Source organism: Sciurus vulgaris, assembly GCF_902686455.1.
Source record: "Sciurus vulgaris genome assembly, chromosome: 4".
NCBI lineage: Eukaryota > Metazoa > Chordata > Mammalia > Rodentia > Sciuridae > Sciurus > Sciurus vulgaris.
In genome coordinates, this window is record NC_136464.1 from 68,235,997 (window position 1) to 68,249,901 (window position 13,905).

Below are 13,905 nucleotides of genomic sequence, written 5' to 3' on the forward strand. Positions count from 1 at the left end.
TTAAAATTCTTTTATCAGAATTTTTTTTAAACATAGAAAACCACGGTTAATACAGCATCTGTGTGCTCAGCACCATAAATAAAACTTATTTGTTTCTGACTCTGTTGAAACTGAGCATAGCATTCCTTCCCTGTTTCCTAATTTCATTTTCTTCACTCCTAGTCCAAAGTCATCTCATCATGAATTTGTTGTGACCCTTCCAGATGATGCTTGCACTTTAGAAAATAAATGCACATACATACAAGAACCGTGTACCATTTAGTACATGCTGTCATGCAATTTATTATTTTTTTCACTCAGCAACATTGAATTTGGCCTGTGGTGCAAATATGTCTTCAGTGTGTGTAACTAGAGGTACAATGGCTTCAAGTAGGAATCAGTTGTGTGATCAGGTGGTCTCAAATTGTTCTGCAAATGGCTCTGCTAATTTTCACTGTAGGAACATTCCTGTTTCCTCACATTCTCACTAGCACTTAATGTAACATTTATTCATGAAATTTTTACCTTACTTGAAATTGTTGAGTTTTTGCAATATCTTAGAGAAAATGTTATAAGAAGGTTTAAGACTCTTGTTAAAGTCTTTATTACAAAGAATGGACAAATGTTTTTCAAATTATTAGGGCTGGCACTGTGACTGGCATATAGTAGTGCTCTTGTTTTTTAATTGCTTTGGATATGTGTATACACACACATACATACACACACACACACACACACACACACAGAGTCTAATCAATTCTCTGGCAAATAAGTAAAGCTTTAAAGTTACCATTATTGCAAGAAAAAAAAAAAGTTTTCTCTTTCCTTCACATATATTTATAGAAAAATAATGGTTTAAAAAAACCTACTACAAAACCCAACAAATACATAAAGAAAATGATGATCAAAAATGGTATTACAAATCAAATATTGCTATCACTACATGTATAACACAGATGAGAGTATTAGTTCCATGTAAATGTAAATACATACTTGTATGCAAAATAAAACTGTACAGAATGATATGATACATGATTCCCTGGATCCAGACTGAACCAACCTTGCTAGGCTGCTTTGGCTTTGGTTTAATGCTGATAAAGACATCAAGCTGTTCCATCAACTGAGCAATGAACTGTGGATCTACTTCAATTTCTTCCTTCATATCAAACATCAGCACAAGAGGAAGACAACCCTAGAAAATATCACAATAGAATGTGTAGGAGTTAATTTCAAAATCTGAAAATTTGACATGCCTACAAATAATGCAATATATTATAGATTTAAAGAACAAACCAGAGTATTAAAGTTAAATTATACATTTTCACATAGTTTGGAGGGCTGGTAGGGGAATAATGTTGAGGGGGAGGAAATTATTTTTTAGATAACAAAACTGTGTATCTTGAGTTTCTGGTTTTGGCCCTAATTTTTTTTTTTTTTTTTAAACGCACTCTCCACTTTGGAAAATTCCTTCATTCTCTGACTTCAGTTTTGTCAGGGGTGGTAGAAATGAGATTCTCAACCACATCAAGGGTACTAATCTTGTGTCTTGGCTCAACACAAAAGTGGTGGCTTTTACTGCGTCCTGAATGAAAGCTAAACAAGCACTGGCATTTAAAGAGCTCCATGTTTTGAGCCTGGCCTTGCCTGTCCCACCACAGATGCATCTGCCTGAAAGTCTGCCCCTTCCTCCAGGCCAGGCTAGCTTATCGTTATCCCTTCAGTAGATCCTTTCTTGTGGAATCTTAACTCTTCAGGGGTTTTTTTATCACCCAAGTTCTACTTGCTTTCTGTGGCAGCTCAGGCCCTGTCTCCTTCCTGGAGTGAACTGTAACTGCTGTTCCTCCTTCAACAGTTCCCAATTTAGCACTGCAGTTTTGTTTGGGCTTTTTTGCCTCTGATGCATTCTTCCTGGCCTCTAATCTCTGAGGAATATAGGAACATTGTAACCTGTTTTCTGATGCCCGGGTTACCATTCAGTGCTAGCTTGCTGGTTATTAGATTTGGTACACATGTACCAGGAGAAGCTAATGTTAAACATAGAGGATTAAAGAAAATCTTTACCTTTGCACCTCAGATAGAGCCTTAAGCTACAGGATATATAAAGAACTCAAAAAACTCAACATCAAAAAGACAAATAAACCAATCAACAAATGGGCTAAGGAACTGAACAGACACTTCACAGGAGAAATACAATCCATCAACAAATATATGTAAAAACATTCAACACCTCTAGCAATTACAGAAAAGCAAATCAAAACTACTCTAAAATCTCATCTCACTCCAGTCAGAATGGCAATTATCAAGAATACAAGCAACAATAAATTTGGCAAGGATGTGGAGGAAAAGGTACACTCTTACATTGCTGGTGGGACTGCAAATTGGTGCAACCCTTAAGAAAAGTAGTATGGAGATTCCTCAGAAAACTTGAAATGGAACCACCAGTTGACCCATCTATCCCACTCCTTGGTTTATACCCAGAGGACTTAAAATCAGCATAATACATTGATACAGCCACATCAATTTTTTAAAGCAGCTCAATTCCCAATAGCCAAACTATGGAACAAACCTAGATGCCTTTCAACAGATGAATGGATAAAGAAAATGTTGTACATAGACACAATGGAAAATTACTCAGTTTTAAAGAATGAAATTATGGTATTTGCAGGTAAATGGATGGAGCTCAAGAATATCATGCTAAGAGAAATAAGCTAATCTCAAAAAATAAAGGTCAAATGTTTTCTCTGATATGTGGATGCTAATTCACAATAAGAGGGGGTGGGCTAGGGAAGAACAGAGGTACTCTGGATTAGGCAGAGAGGAGTGAATGGAGGGGCTATGGGGGTAGGAAGAGTAATAGAATGAATCTGACATTGTTACCCTATATGCATATATGGCTACACGACCAGTGTAATTCCACATCATGTCCAACCAGAAAAATGTGAAGTTATACTCCTTTATATATGATGTGTCAAAATGCATTCTACTGTCATGTATAACTAATTAGAACAAATAAAGAAAACAGGATTAAAATAAAATCCTATGTACTGTTAAACTTGTAGATAAAAATATTTTTCAGGATAGTACTATATAAAAAGGTAACTAAAATACAGGTAAAACCTTTTAATTTTTCTCTCCCTTCTTTCAACATTGTGCAATAACAGGTGTGACTGAAGTATGAATGTGAAATCATAACCACACAGAATGCTTGAAAAGGTTCACTGAACTAAAAAATAACATCTAGAGAACGTGGGAAGAAGAAAATTTGAAGAATAATGATAACAATTCTTGGATATGACTATGAATATACCTAATGAGTAGTATATTAAAAATTACCTGATAAAACAAACTTGTCCAAAAAGAAAGAGAATATTTACAAAAAAAAAAAAATTTCTCAAAAGTATATTGCAATCCTTAGCGATTATATAACAAGTTTTCATCTGTCAGAGGAATGGAGTCAACAATACAAATCTGGATTTTCTGAAAGTTTCTCAAAAATGAATTCTGCAAGTTAATGGCAGCAAAGGTCACACCTGATGCTTACTGATTCAAATATCACTAAAGGGTGAGCAATGAACAAGAGAAAACAATATTTTAACAAGAATATTATGTCCATCCATTTTGTTACTATACATTAATCTATAGAAGAAGGGAAACACTAAATTACAAATCAGAAGCACTACTGTATAGCATATAGTTTTGTTGTTTTTCTTCAATAAGTAACACTAAAATTCATGACAAGTTATATTTAATAATATCAGTAATTTGTGAAATGTACACAGGTTTCAGGTTTTGGAACATGATCTCTTTGAGGATGAAACTTAAATAGCATTTTAATTTTTCTGCTTAAACAGAAGAAATTTCTGTCAAGTGAAATGGTACAGTGGAACTATATGTCTTGAAATAATCACCTACCATCCATGCCATAAGACAGTCAATTATTTCACTGCAGTCTCTTCTGTGTTTAGTCTCAGTTAAAAACAACACTGCAAGAAAATCACCTATACAATGAAATTAAGCTTACTGAGGCACTATGAACTTTATTCTTTAATTCCTTTTACCATGAAACTATTCTATTTGACCAGGCTTCCAAAGTGCTTTCTTAAACATCAAATGAGTATAGTGAATACAACGACAAACACTGTATCCAAAAAAAATTCTTAAAAAATCACAACACTAATTTCAGTAACCTTACCATGAGATATTGCCTTGCAAGACAGACAGACTCAATGGTGCCCTGGAGGTAGACGGTGGATTTCTTCTGTGGATTACTGGGATCAGGAAAGTGGATCTGAGCACCCGTTCGCTGCATGATATGTTTGATGTTGCTCCCATTTCGACCCATCATAAAGAGATGATGTTGGGCTGCAATGTCTAATTGCGTGCTCACAGGAATAGCTGATGCTAAGCTCCCAGCAAGATGTTCTAACAGCATGGCAGTTCCTTCCTGGTAGAAGGATGGGAGGGAAATTATCCTATAAAATATACCTGCCCATATATAGGGAAATAGCCTACTGTACTTTTAACAGTTATGGGAAAATATAGCACATTCTGTAAATTCAAATGTAACACAAAGAAAAATTCTGGAAAACAAATTAGTCTAATATCCTTTAAAAATAAAATTTGCATGATTTGCAATTTTATAGTACTGGGAATAATCTAAGTCATTTACCTTCACAGCATTCGTGTTATTCTGAGACCCTCGTACTATGACAGTAGCACCATACATTCGGGAACGCTGTTTAAATGATACTGATATGTTGTACGTTTGTGATATGTGCTGAATAGAGGGGGAATTAGGATCAGGAACTGGTTGAAGAATTCCAGCAATTGGTAACTCAAACATCAGCACCAAAGGAAGCAGCTCCTAAAACAAAATTATGAGAACCCAAAGCATACAGTTAAAGCGTTATACATTCAGAGATGGGTGTGAGTCATTTGCTCTTTTCTGAAGGTGGATTTTAAAACATAAATAGCTTTTATGGTAGACATAAGCTTAGGTTGACTATATAAAATATTTTAAACGGAAGGAACCTTTGTGAAACCTGAGAGCTTATGACTCACACTAACTGTAGTATTTTTCCTCAAGCCTCTATAGGATCATTTAAAACCATCAGGGAAACTGAGTCAGATGAATTCAGAAATCTCTGAGAAAGATCATCAATAGAAAAGTTTATGAGTAACACAGAATTTTATTTTTTAAAAATACTGATAATAAAACACCTACAGTAAAAATTAAAGTAGTGGATGCCATAAAGCACATGAAAACAACTTTTGCCACTATTTCCTACTTACTAAAAATATGATTTGGTTATAAAATGGTAATGTATGATATTTTAATGCCTTATAATGCAAATGTTGCTGACATGGATTTATAATATTAAAGAATAATATATAGTTACCCTAATTCTAACTCGGGCAGATTCTACTCCTGCTGGTTGTCCTGCTATAGATACCTGCAAAAGAAAATACAGTTTAATGTATTTTAATCAAACTCACATCTGATTTTCTAGTTATCTACATCCTTGTTACTCAAAATGTGATCCAGGAACAAACAGCATTAGCATTAGTTGGGAGCTCATTAAAAATAACAGATTTTAGGTCCCATCCCAGACCTGTTTAACAGAATTTGCATTTTAATGATATCTCAGATGATGTACGTCATCTAATCTATATCATCCCTTGTACCTACCTAACGCTCCACAGCCCCTATGGGGCCACCTTTATAATTTTTCTTGCTCATGGCATTTTTCTCCCTCTTGTTAAACTCTTTGCATACCAGACACCTAATAATATGCAATGATATGGCTACACCAATTTCTCAAAATGTAAACTCCCATACCAGCTGGTAAATAATCACTGGTCCAACACACTTCTTCCAGCTTTTCCCTGGGATCCCTGAGCCTTCCCCTGATCCATCAACTAAAGCACTAGTCTCACACTGGGCTGGGAGTACAGGAGCTCCAGAACATTGTTCTAATGGCTGAAGCCCATGCCACAGCAGCTGTTAGATAATTTGAATGATATGCTTGCCTTTTATCATGGCTTTCTATCTAGTACCTTATGCATACATTCATTGTCAAATTAGTGCCTTTGTGGCTAACCGTTTCTGGTCTTGTAATTAGCTTAGAAAAGATAATGCTCTTCCAAATAACACAATGAACACTACCTGTTCTTCCGGTATTGAAAATGCTTACCTGTAGACAGGTGAGTTCCAAACAGAAGAATTATATGAACTTGACAGAAACATAATTCAGTCAATGTACAGAAACACTCATGCACTGTCTCTCAGAAGGTGATGTAAGTATCTTCTGGGTTTTTACAGAGAATGGATAAGTCCTGGACTAGGTAAACTTCTACACCCTTTCCTGAATGACAGGCTTTCTCAGCATTTTCTTAGGGATTCTATTTTATGACCATCAAATCTTCCCTGATCTACAGCCACTTAGAGATCAAGAGTTTAGGTTCCACCTATGATTCATCCTCAAAAAGACAGCACCTTCAATCTCCTTGCAGGGGTTTTTACAATCTGTATTGTGTATCATTTACATGGTTACATCTTTGACTCTCATCTCTCAAAAAGTATATGCATACTGAAAATGAAGGTTATAATTCATTCCATAAAAGTTCATGTGGAAAGATAATCACCTGGTTGCTTTTCTCTGCTTGATTATTCCTGTTGGAATCTGGAAAGTGGATGTGACATCCTGTTTCTTCCATCACTTTTTTAATATTGTTGCCACCTTTGCCAATCACATGGGAGTGCTCTGTATGCGAAACATCCATCTTCAATGTGACCCGATTGCTCTACATAGAAACAATGTGTTATTTCTTGGTGTATGAAAAAGGAAGGAACAACTCCCTAAACACATTGTCTTAATGCTTTTTGGTACTAACAAAAATGACCCCCGTAGAAAATCTTACAGATTTCTTAATAAGATAATCTTAATCTAAAATGCTTAATCCATCAATTTCTCTTTGGCTAATTAAAAAATTCTCATTTTTAGAAAAATTTGTCAGAATAGACCAATATTCTTTACCAAGATCATTTTTTGGAAAATAGACATAAAGTCAGCTACAATTATAGATAAATTACTAGTTTGTTCTTCAAAGACATTATTCATGAAAGATTTAATTCAAATAACTAAAAATAGATAAAAACATAATTACAAGATGAAAGATGCATGTTAGAGGAATGTGGAATCAAGAGAATAGAAAACTAGAAATAAACTGTGAATAATAAAGTATTTACAAGTGTTATTTTCACAACTTCTATGTTGCTGTATGCTGAACTTTATAAAATATATTACTCTTGCTAGTGAGAAGAAAGGCGAGGAAGAAATCATAAAGCATAGACTGCTGACAGCAAAACGGCTTAAGTAAATGAATACTAAGATTAATCATATTAAAGCAAAATGTAAAATTCCAGGACATGAAGAATAAATACACAGTGGACATACTGAAATTCATACACTTAATTTGTGTAGATGAATGTCGTAAAACTATAAAGATCAATATGAAACCTCTTTGCATTTACAAAACTATTACTGAACAGTCCTTAACAAGTGGTCTAACAAGACGATATTGTTATTTTTAAATCTATATCCATTAGTTATCTTGATTTTTAAACTTAATTCTTGCAACTTTTGAAACACAATAAAATATCCCTCTTTATTGGAGAGTGTTCTAAAATATTTAGTATTATAAGATAAATAATTCTTAAAAATAATTTTTAAAAAACTGAAAGAACAAAAGAAAGAAGGAAAACAGGTTAGAGACCATGCCATTGAAATCCAAGCAGCAATTTCATTGTGGTGAACAATCAGACAGCCTGGATATAAATCCCACTTTCTCTCTTAACAGTTTGGGGATTTTGAGCAAACTACTTACTATCTCTGTGCTAAGTTAGTTATGAAACTGAAACTACTCTTTGTAAAATGTATAAAGTGCTTAGTGAAGTGCCTGACATGTAATGTGCTTTAAATATGTTAAAAGAAAGTAAATTCTCATAAATTAGTACAAATGTTCACATATTTAAATATTCTTGCTATTTCTCTTTATGTATCTTGCAGTGGGAGAGAGAAACCCAACTGCACAAGGGCAGGCATCAAATTTCATGCCATCATGCTAAACACAGCTACAAAGAGAAGATTCATTCATTGTGACTTCCTAGTGGGATGGTGAAGGCCAAGATGCTAATTCCTACAATATTTTTTTTCTTTACAGGGAAATGAATGGAGAATGAACCCATGGGTACTTTACGACTGAGTTACATCCCAGACCTTTTTATTTTTTATTTTGAGATAGGATATAAGTTACAAGGCTGGCCTTGAACTTGATCCTCCTGCCTCAGCCTCCCAAGTCATTGTGATTACAGGTGTGGACCACCACTCCCAGCTACCTACATAGTTTATCATATACTGTATTAAGCAGCACCAATGCCTATTTCTAAAGATGGTATAAATACATGCACATATATATACCTATCCACATACACAAAGAGTATATATATATGTTACGGGTATTTATAAATGTCATTCAAATGCCCAGCATGAGTGAACCTACTCAAATATTAAACAGAACTTTATATCCTTTGTAGAAACACACATGTTTATTTTAAAACCCACCATTCCTTTCTCCTGGTTTTCTTCTCCACATGATTCTTTCATAATGGCATGAAGCAGCCCTTGCAGAAACAAGATTCTGACATCTGAGTGTCCTTAATATTCACTTACTTTTGTGTCTAAGACAGACATGATCATTTCCTTGGCTTCTTTAACATCTTCTTTTTTTCCAGAAACCTTAATATGGGGATCTATAAGAAACCAGAAACAAAGGCTCATGGGAAATTCTCCAACTTTCCCAAACTCTGTTTTAAAACTAATGTTACAACATAAAAAATGAGATTCTACAATATTTGTATCATTGTACAAGCGTTATCACTGTAATAAAAATGAGCACGTGAGCTAGGGTATGGAGGTGCACACCTGTAATCCCAGAGGCTCAGAGGCTGAGGTAGGGGGATCTCAAGTTCAAAGTCAGCCTCAGCAACCAAGAGGCACTAAGCAATTCAGTGAGACACTGTCTCTATATAAAATACAAAAAAAGGCCAGGGCTATGGCTCAGTGGTTGACTGCCCCTGAGTTCAATCCCCCAATACCAAAAAGACCCCAAAAACTCAAAAACAAAAAACAAAAGAAAAACCACAAAACCCCCCCCCCCAAAAAAAACACCCCCACGCATACATGTGGAAAATGCCCAAATTGTGTACTTATCTGTGGCTTTCTTTTCCCTCTGAAAACTAGCTAGGCTATCAAATTTAATTTTAATTTTTAATTTTTTGCAAAATAAGTACATAACTGCAACACAGATTTCATAATTATTTTTTAAGTAAATGAGCCATCTATAAATTTAACTTATTGAGTTCTTGCTACATTCCACGGCATATTCTAAGGGTTTAAATACATTTCTTGAATCCACATCATACCTTTGTTAGTTTTTATTTATTTATTTATTTTTTGACAGAGAAAACTAAGGCATGAACTGGTTTAGTAACTTGCCCCACAAAACCCCTCAGAGACTTGGTTATTAAAATGTCTTCCAGTTCTGGATCCACACTTTAAATCTACTATGTGCCAATTTAGAAGACATCCTCAAGGTTAGGGTTAACAGAGGGAAAAAATTAATTTTCATAAAAAATATTTACTACTTATCTCGGATTCTTACCAAGTTACTAACATATGCTGTGTCTATTCTTTATTACTGAATTTTATATAGGAAAGCATTCGCTCATCTAACAAATATTTTTTAAATATCTATCCTGCACCAGGCACTGCTCCAGGCACCAGGAAATGTATCCAGGGGAAAAAAAAGACCCCTATCCACATAGAGAGCTTGCAGTATTTTGTGAAAGAAATTTAAAAAAACAAATAAAAAACCCCAAATACATGAATTATTATTATTTTTTTTTAAAGGGGGAAAAGGAAAGGAAGTCAAAGGGGTCACGAGTACCAGCTATGGGAAAGGGAGAGGAGTGTTCAGGATTCTGAGAAAATAAGATCTGAGTAAAGGCATAAAGGAGGCAAGACAGTTGGGGCAGCTGAATTTTCCAGGTGGAAGGAAACAGCAGAGCCAAAGCCCCAGTGCAGGAATGTGCTCTTCAATTTTCTAACTAGTTTTCAAGTCCTTGAGAAATCTGGGTGTTCTGTTACTTTAAGGTCAGCCTGATGCAGACCGGGATCATTCTGGGGAAGGGGAAAGTTCTCTATGTACTAGTGTCAGTGATAAAGCTGAATAATGGAAAATTTATTGTTACTATCACATCATTGACAACCTCAAGCCTCTTATGACTACGATGTACCGACTTCTTAGCTAAATCCTTTATGTCCCGTAAGGACTGTGAATGTATACTGAGTACCTTTCAGAATTAACATATTCTTCTGCCTGAGTCCTTTAATTCTTATAAAGCATCAATTCTCTAGGATAAGGAACCAGAATCATTGAGTGGGGATTCTAGCTACACTACACATATCTCCCCTGATACTGTGACCTCCCTATCCCAGTCCAGGTAAAAATCAATGTCAGGCTAAGCCCACCATATTCTTAAGGTGCAATTTGGCAATGAGAAAAAAGGAAGGGAAGGGGAAGAACATTTTCTTAGAGTTAACCACTCTTAGGGCCAGGATGGTGAAATCACAGTTAACAGCAGCTCCCTATGAAGCTTCAGAGTTCAGGAATGCTCTGGCCTTTAGGGATACATCCCAGCAGCGGGCTTCCGTCAGCACCATCACCTCCAGCCCCTGCCCGCTCCCTGGACCGTGCCTCCTGGTGACTCTTGGTCTAGGTACCTCTCCTTATCCTGTTTTTAAATCCCTCCTCTGACATCCACCCTGTCACAGGGACATTGTGATGAATAAAGACCTTAACATTGTTCAAAACTTTCTAAAATGTTAAGTATCAGGTGTTATAAATAAAGAGGCCTAAATGCAGGGCACAAGGGATGGCCAACCACCACAAGTTGGGAGAGAACCCCATAATATGGCCTCTTATTCGCAATGCTTGCTCCCTCCTGCCTCCTAACAAGGACCAGTTGGTCTTCTCTCTGTAACATGCTAGATAATTCTCCCCCTACTTCCACAAGTCTTACGACATTCATTGTAATTCCTCCATGCAATTATTTATATATAAAGTTATCTACATTCAAAATTTCAGTCTTAACTATCCTCAACTTGAGACTGCATTTCTTTATTTTTACATTTTAATTTAATCTTGTATTCTTTTTTATTTTTATTGGTTCTTTTTAGTTATGCATAACAACAGGATTCATTTTGACATAATTATAAAAGCATGGAATGCAATTTGTTCTAATTCAGTCCCCAGTACTTCCCCTTTCCTTCCCCTCTTGCCTTCCCTTTACTGAGCTTTCTGCCATTTACTTATAGGTTTTTTTAGTGTCTTTTGGATATATATGATGTTGAGATTCACTGGGGTGTAGTCATATACGTACATAGAAAAGTTAGGTCAGATTCACTCCACTATCTTTCCCTATCCCATCCCTCCTCCCTTTCCTTCATTCTCCTTTGTCTACTCCACTGATAATTCTTCTATTTTTTTTTTTTAATCCAACATCCCTTCTTTTGGATTAGTTTCCACAACCAGAAAAAAACATTTGACCTTTGACTTTTATGGACTGGCTTATTTCACTTAGCATGATAGTCTCCTATTCAATCAAGTTACCAGCAAATGCCATAGAGTAATTTTTTATCATTCTTTATATACAAGTAATATTCCATTGTATTCCATATACACACATACATTTCCTTTATCCTTTCTTCTACTGAAGGGAACCCAGGTTGGTTCTATAGCTTGGATACTGTTAATTGTGCTGCTATAAACATTGATGTGGCTGGGTTGCTGTAGTATGCTGATTTAAAAAATCCTTTGAATCTATAGGGAGGAGTGGGATAGCTGGGTCATAAATTGGTTCCATTCTTAGTTCCTTCAGAAATCACCTTATTGTTTTCCAGAGTGGTTGTACCAATTTGTAGTTCCAATGACAATGTATAAGTGTATCTGCCATGGTTTGGATGTGATGTGTCCACCAAAAGCTCACGTATGAGGATGCAAGAAGGTTTAGAGAAGAAATGTTTGGGTTATAAGAACCTTGATCCAATCAGTCAATGAATCCCGCTGGGGTTAACTGAATGGTAACTAAAGGCAAGGCGGGTAGAGCGGGGCTGGAGAAGGTGGGTCATTGGGGACAAGCCTTTGGGGTATATATTTGGTATCTGGTGAATGGAGTCTTTGTTTCATGATCATCATGTGATCTGCTTCCCTCTACCATATTCTTCTGCCATGATGTTCTGCCTCAACTTGAGCCAACTGTCTATGGACTGAGACCTCTCAAACTGTGAGCCCCTAAATAAAGTTTTCCTCCTCTAAAATAGTTCTTGTCTGGTCTTTAGTCACAGTACTGAAAATCCGACTAAAACAGTACTCTCTTCCCCATATCCTTGCCAACGTTTATTGTTACTTGTATTTTTGATAATGGCCATTCTGAATGGAGATGAAATCTCAGGGTAGTTTTAATTTACATTTCTCTAATTGCTAGAGATTTTGAACATTTTTTCATATATTTGTTGACCATTCATATTTCTTCTTTTGAGAAAATATCTGTTTATTTCCTTTGCCCATTTATTGATTAGGGGATTTGGGGACTTTTGGGGTGTTAAGTTTTTGAGTTCTTTGTATATCCTGGAGATTAATGCCCTGAGGATCAGGTGGGAAAGATTTTCTCCCATTCTGTAGGCTCTCTATTCACACTCTTGATTGTTTCCTTTGAAGTGAAGAAGATTTTTAATCTATGCCATCCCATTTATTAACTGTTGATTTTAATTCTTGTTTCTTAGAAATCTTGTTAAGGAAGTTGGTTCCTCTGCCAACATGTTGGGAATATTGGGCCTACATTTTCTTCTAGCAGATGCAGGGTTTCTTGATCTAATGCCTAAGTCTTTGATTCACTTTGAGTTGAGTTCTATACAGGGTAAGAGATAAGGGTTAGATTTCATTCTACTACATATGGATTTCCAGTTTTCCCAGCTTTGGGTCTGCATTTCTGCTGGCTGACACCGACACTAATTCAACCTGAAAATGCATAATATAGCATTTGTCTGAGGCAAGTCCAGAGCTTCTCAAAGCTGGCCTGCATGTCAGACTCACCTCAGCACCTGCTAAAATACTTGGTTTCCCAAGAGATTCTTAACCAAGAATATGAAACCAGAGATTAGATCACATGAGAATTTTAACTGTAATCTCTATGTATTGGCCCAATAAACATAACAAACGCTTCTGTAGGATATAAGTATTCTCTCTCACTCTCTCTCTGTCTCTCTCTCTCTCTCTCTCACACACACACACACACACACACACACACAATTAAGGGTAAGTAATGAAAGGCATAATAACCTGTAAACCTCCTACTTTACAGGTGAGATAATCACATTATAATTCCTATGCACCAGGAAGCCTTAGACTCAGTTTAAGGAAGAATCTATCCACCATCTCTGTATCAACTGAACAATAAACAGATAAAAAGAAAAAGCCTTGATAGAATGGACTTTATTTCAAAGTGAAAGAGCACCATCTAGTGCCCAAGAAGTAAATTATCAGTGAACACAGAGACAACACACACCAATACTTAACATCAAACTTTCTCCAGGAACTAAATCAGTGGTTTGTTGGTTTTTTGGTTTGGGTGGGGGTCAGGGGTTGGGGGTGGGGGGAGTGATTCTTAAAATTATCAAGAGTAATAAGGACAGAGAAAAATAAACACGATGTATTAGCTAAATGTCTTAGATGGCTAAACATAAACAATAAATGTATTAATTGGATGGCTAATATGGCTATAGTGCTGAATTTTTTCTTGTTTCA

General features: G+C 35.9%; 1 protein-coding gene across 3 annotated transcripts in view; it reads right to left on the reverse strand.

Moving 5' to 3' along the window:
- BICC1 (BicC family RNA binding protein 1) overlaps positions 1 to 13,905 on the reverse strand; it is a 265,578-nt gene that overhangs the window by 30,401 nt on the left and 221,272 nt on the right. For all 3 annotated transcript variants that reach the window (XM_079138139.1, XM_079138138.1, XM_079138140.1), the window contains exons 4-9: positions 8,712 to 8,791; positions 6,625 to 6,783; positions 5,379 to 5,432; positions 4,649 to 4,843; positions 4,172 to 4,423; positions 1,040 to 1,171 (exon numbers count right to left, since the gene is read on the reverse strand). In XM_079138139.1, coding sequence (XP_078994265.1) covers positions 1,040 to 1,171; positions 4,172 to 4,423; positions 4,649 to 4,843; positions 5,379 to 5,432; positions 6,625 to 6,783; positions 8,712 to 8,791 — 872 coding nt within the window. The remainder of the gene's footprint in view (positions 1 to 1,039; positions 1,172 to 4,171; positions 4,424 to 4,648; positions 4,844 to 5,378; positions 5,433 to 6,624; positions 6,784 to 8,711; positions 8,792 to 13,905) is intronic.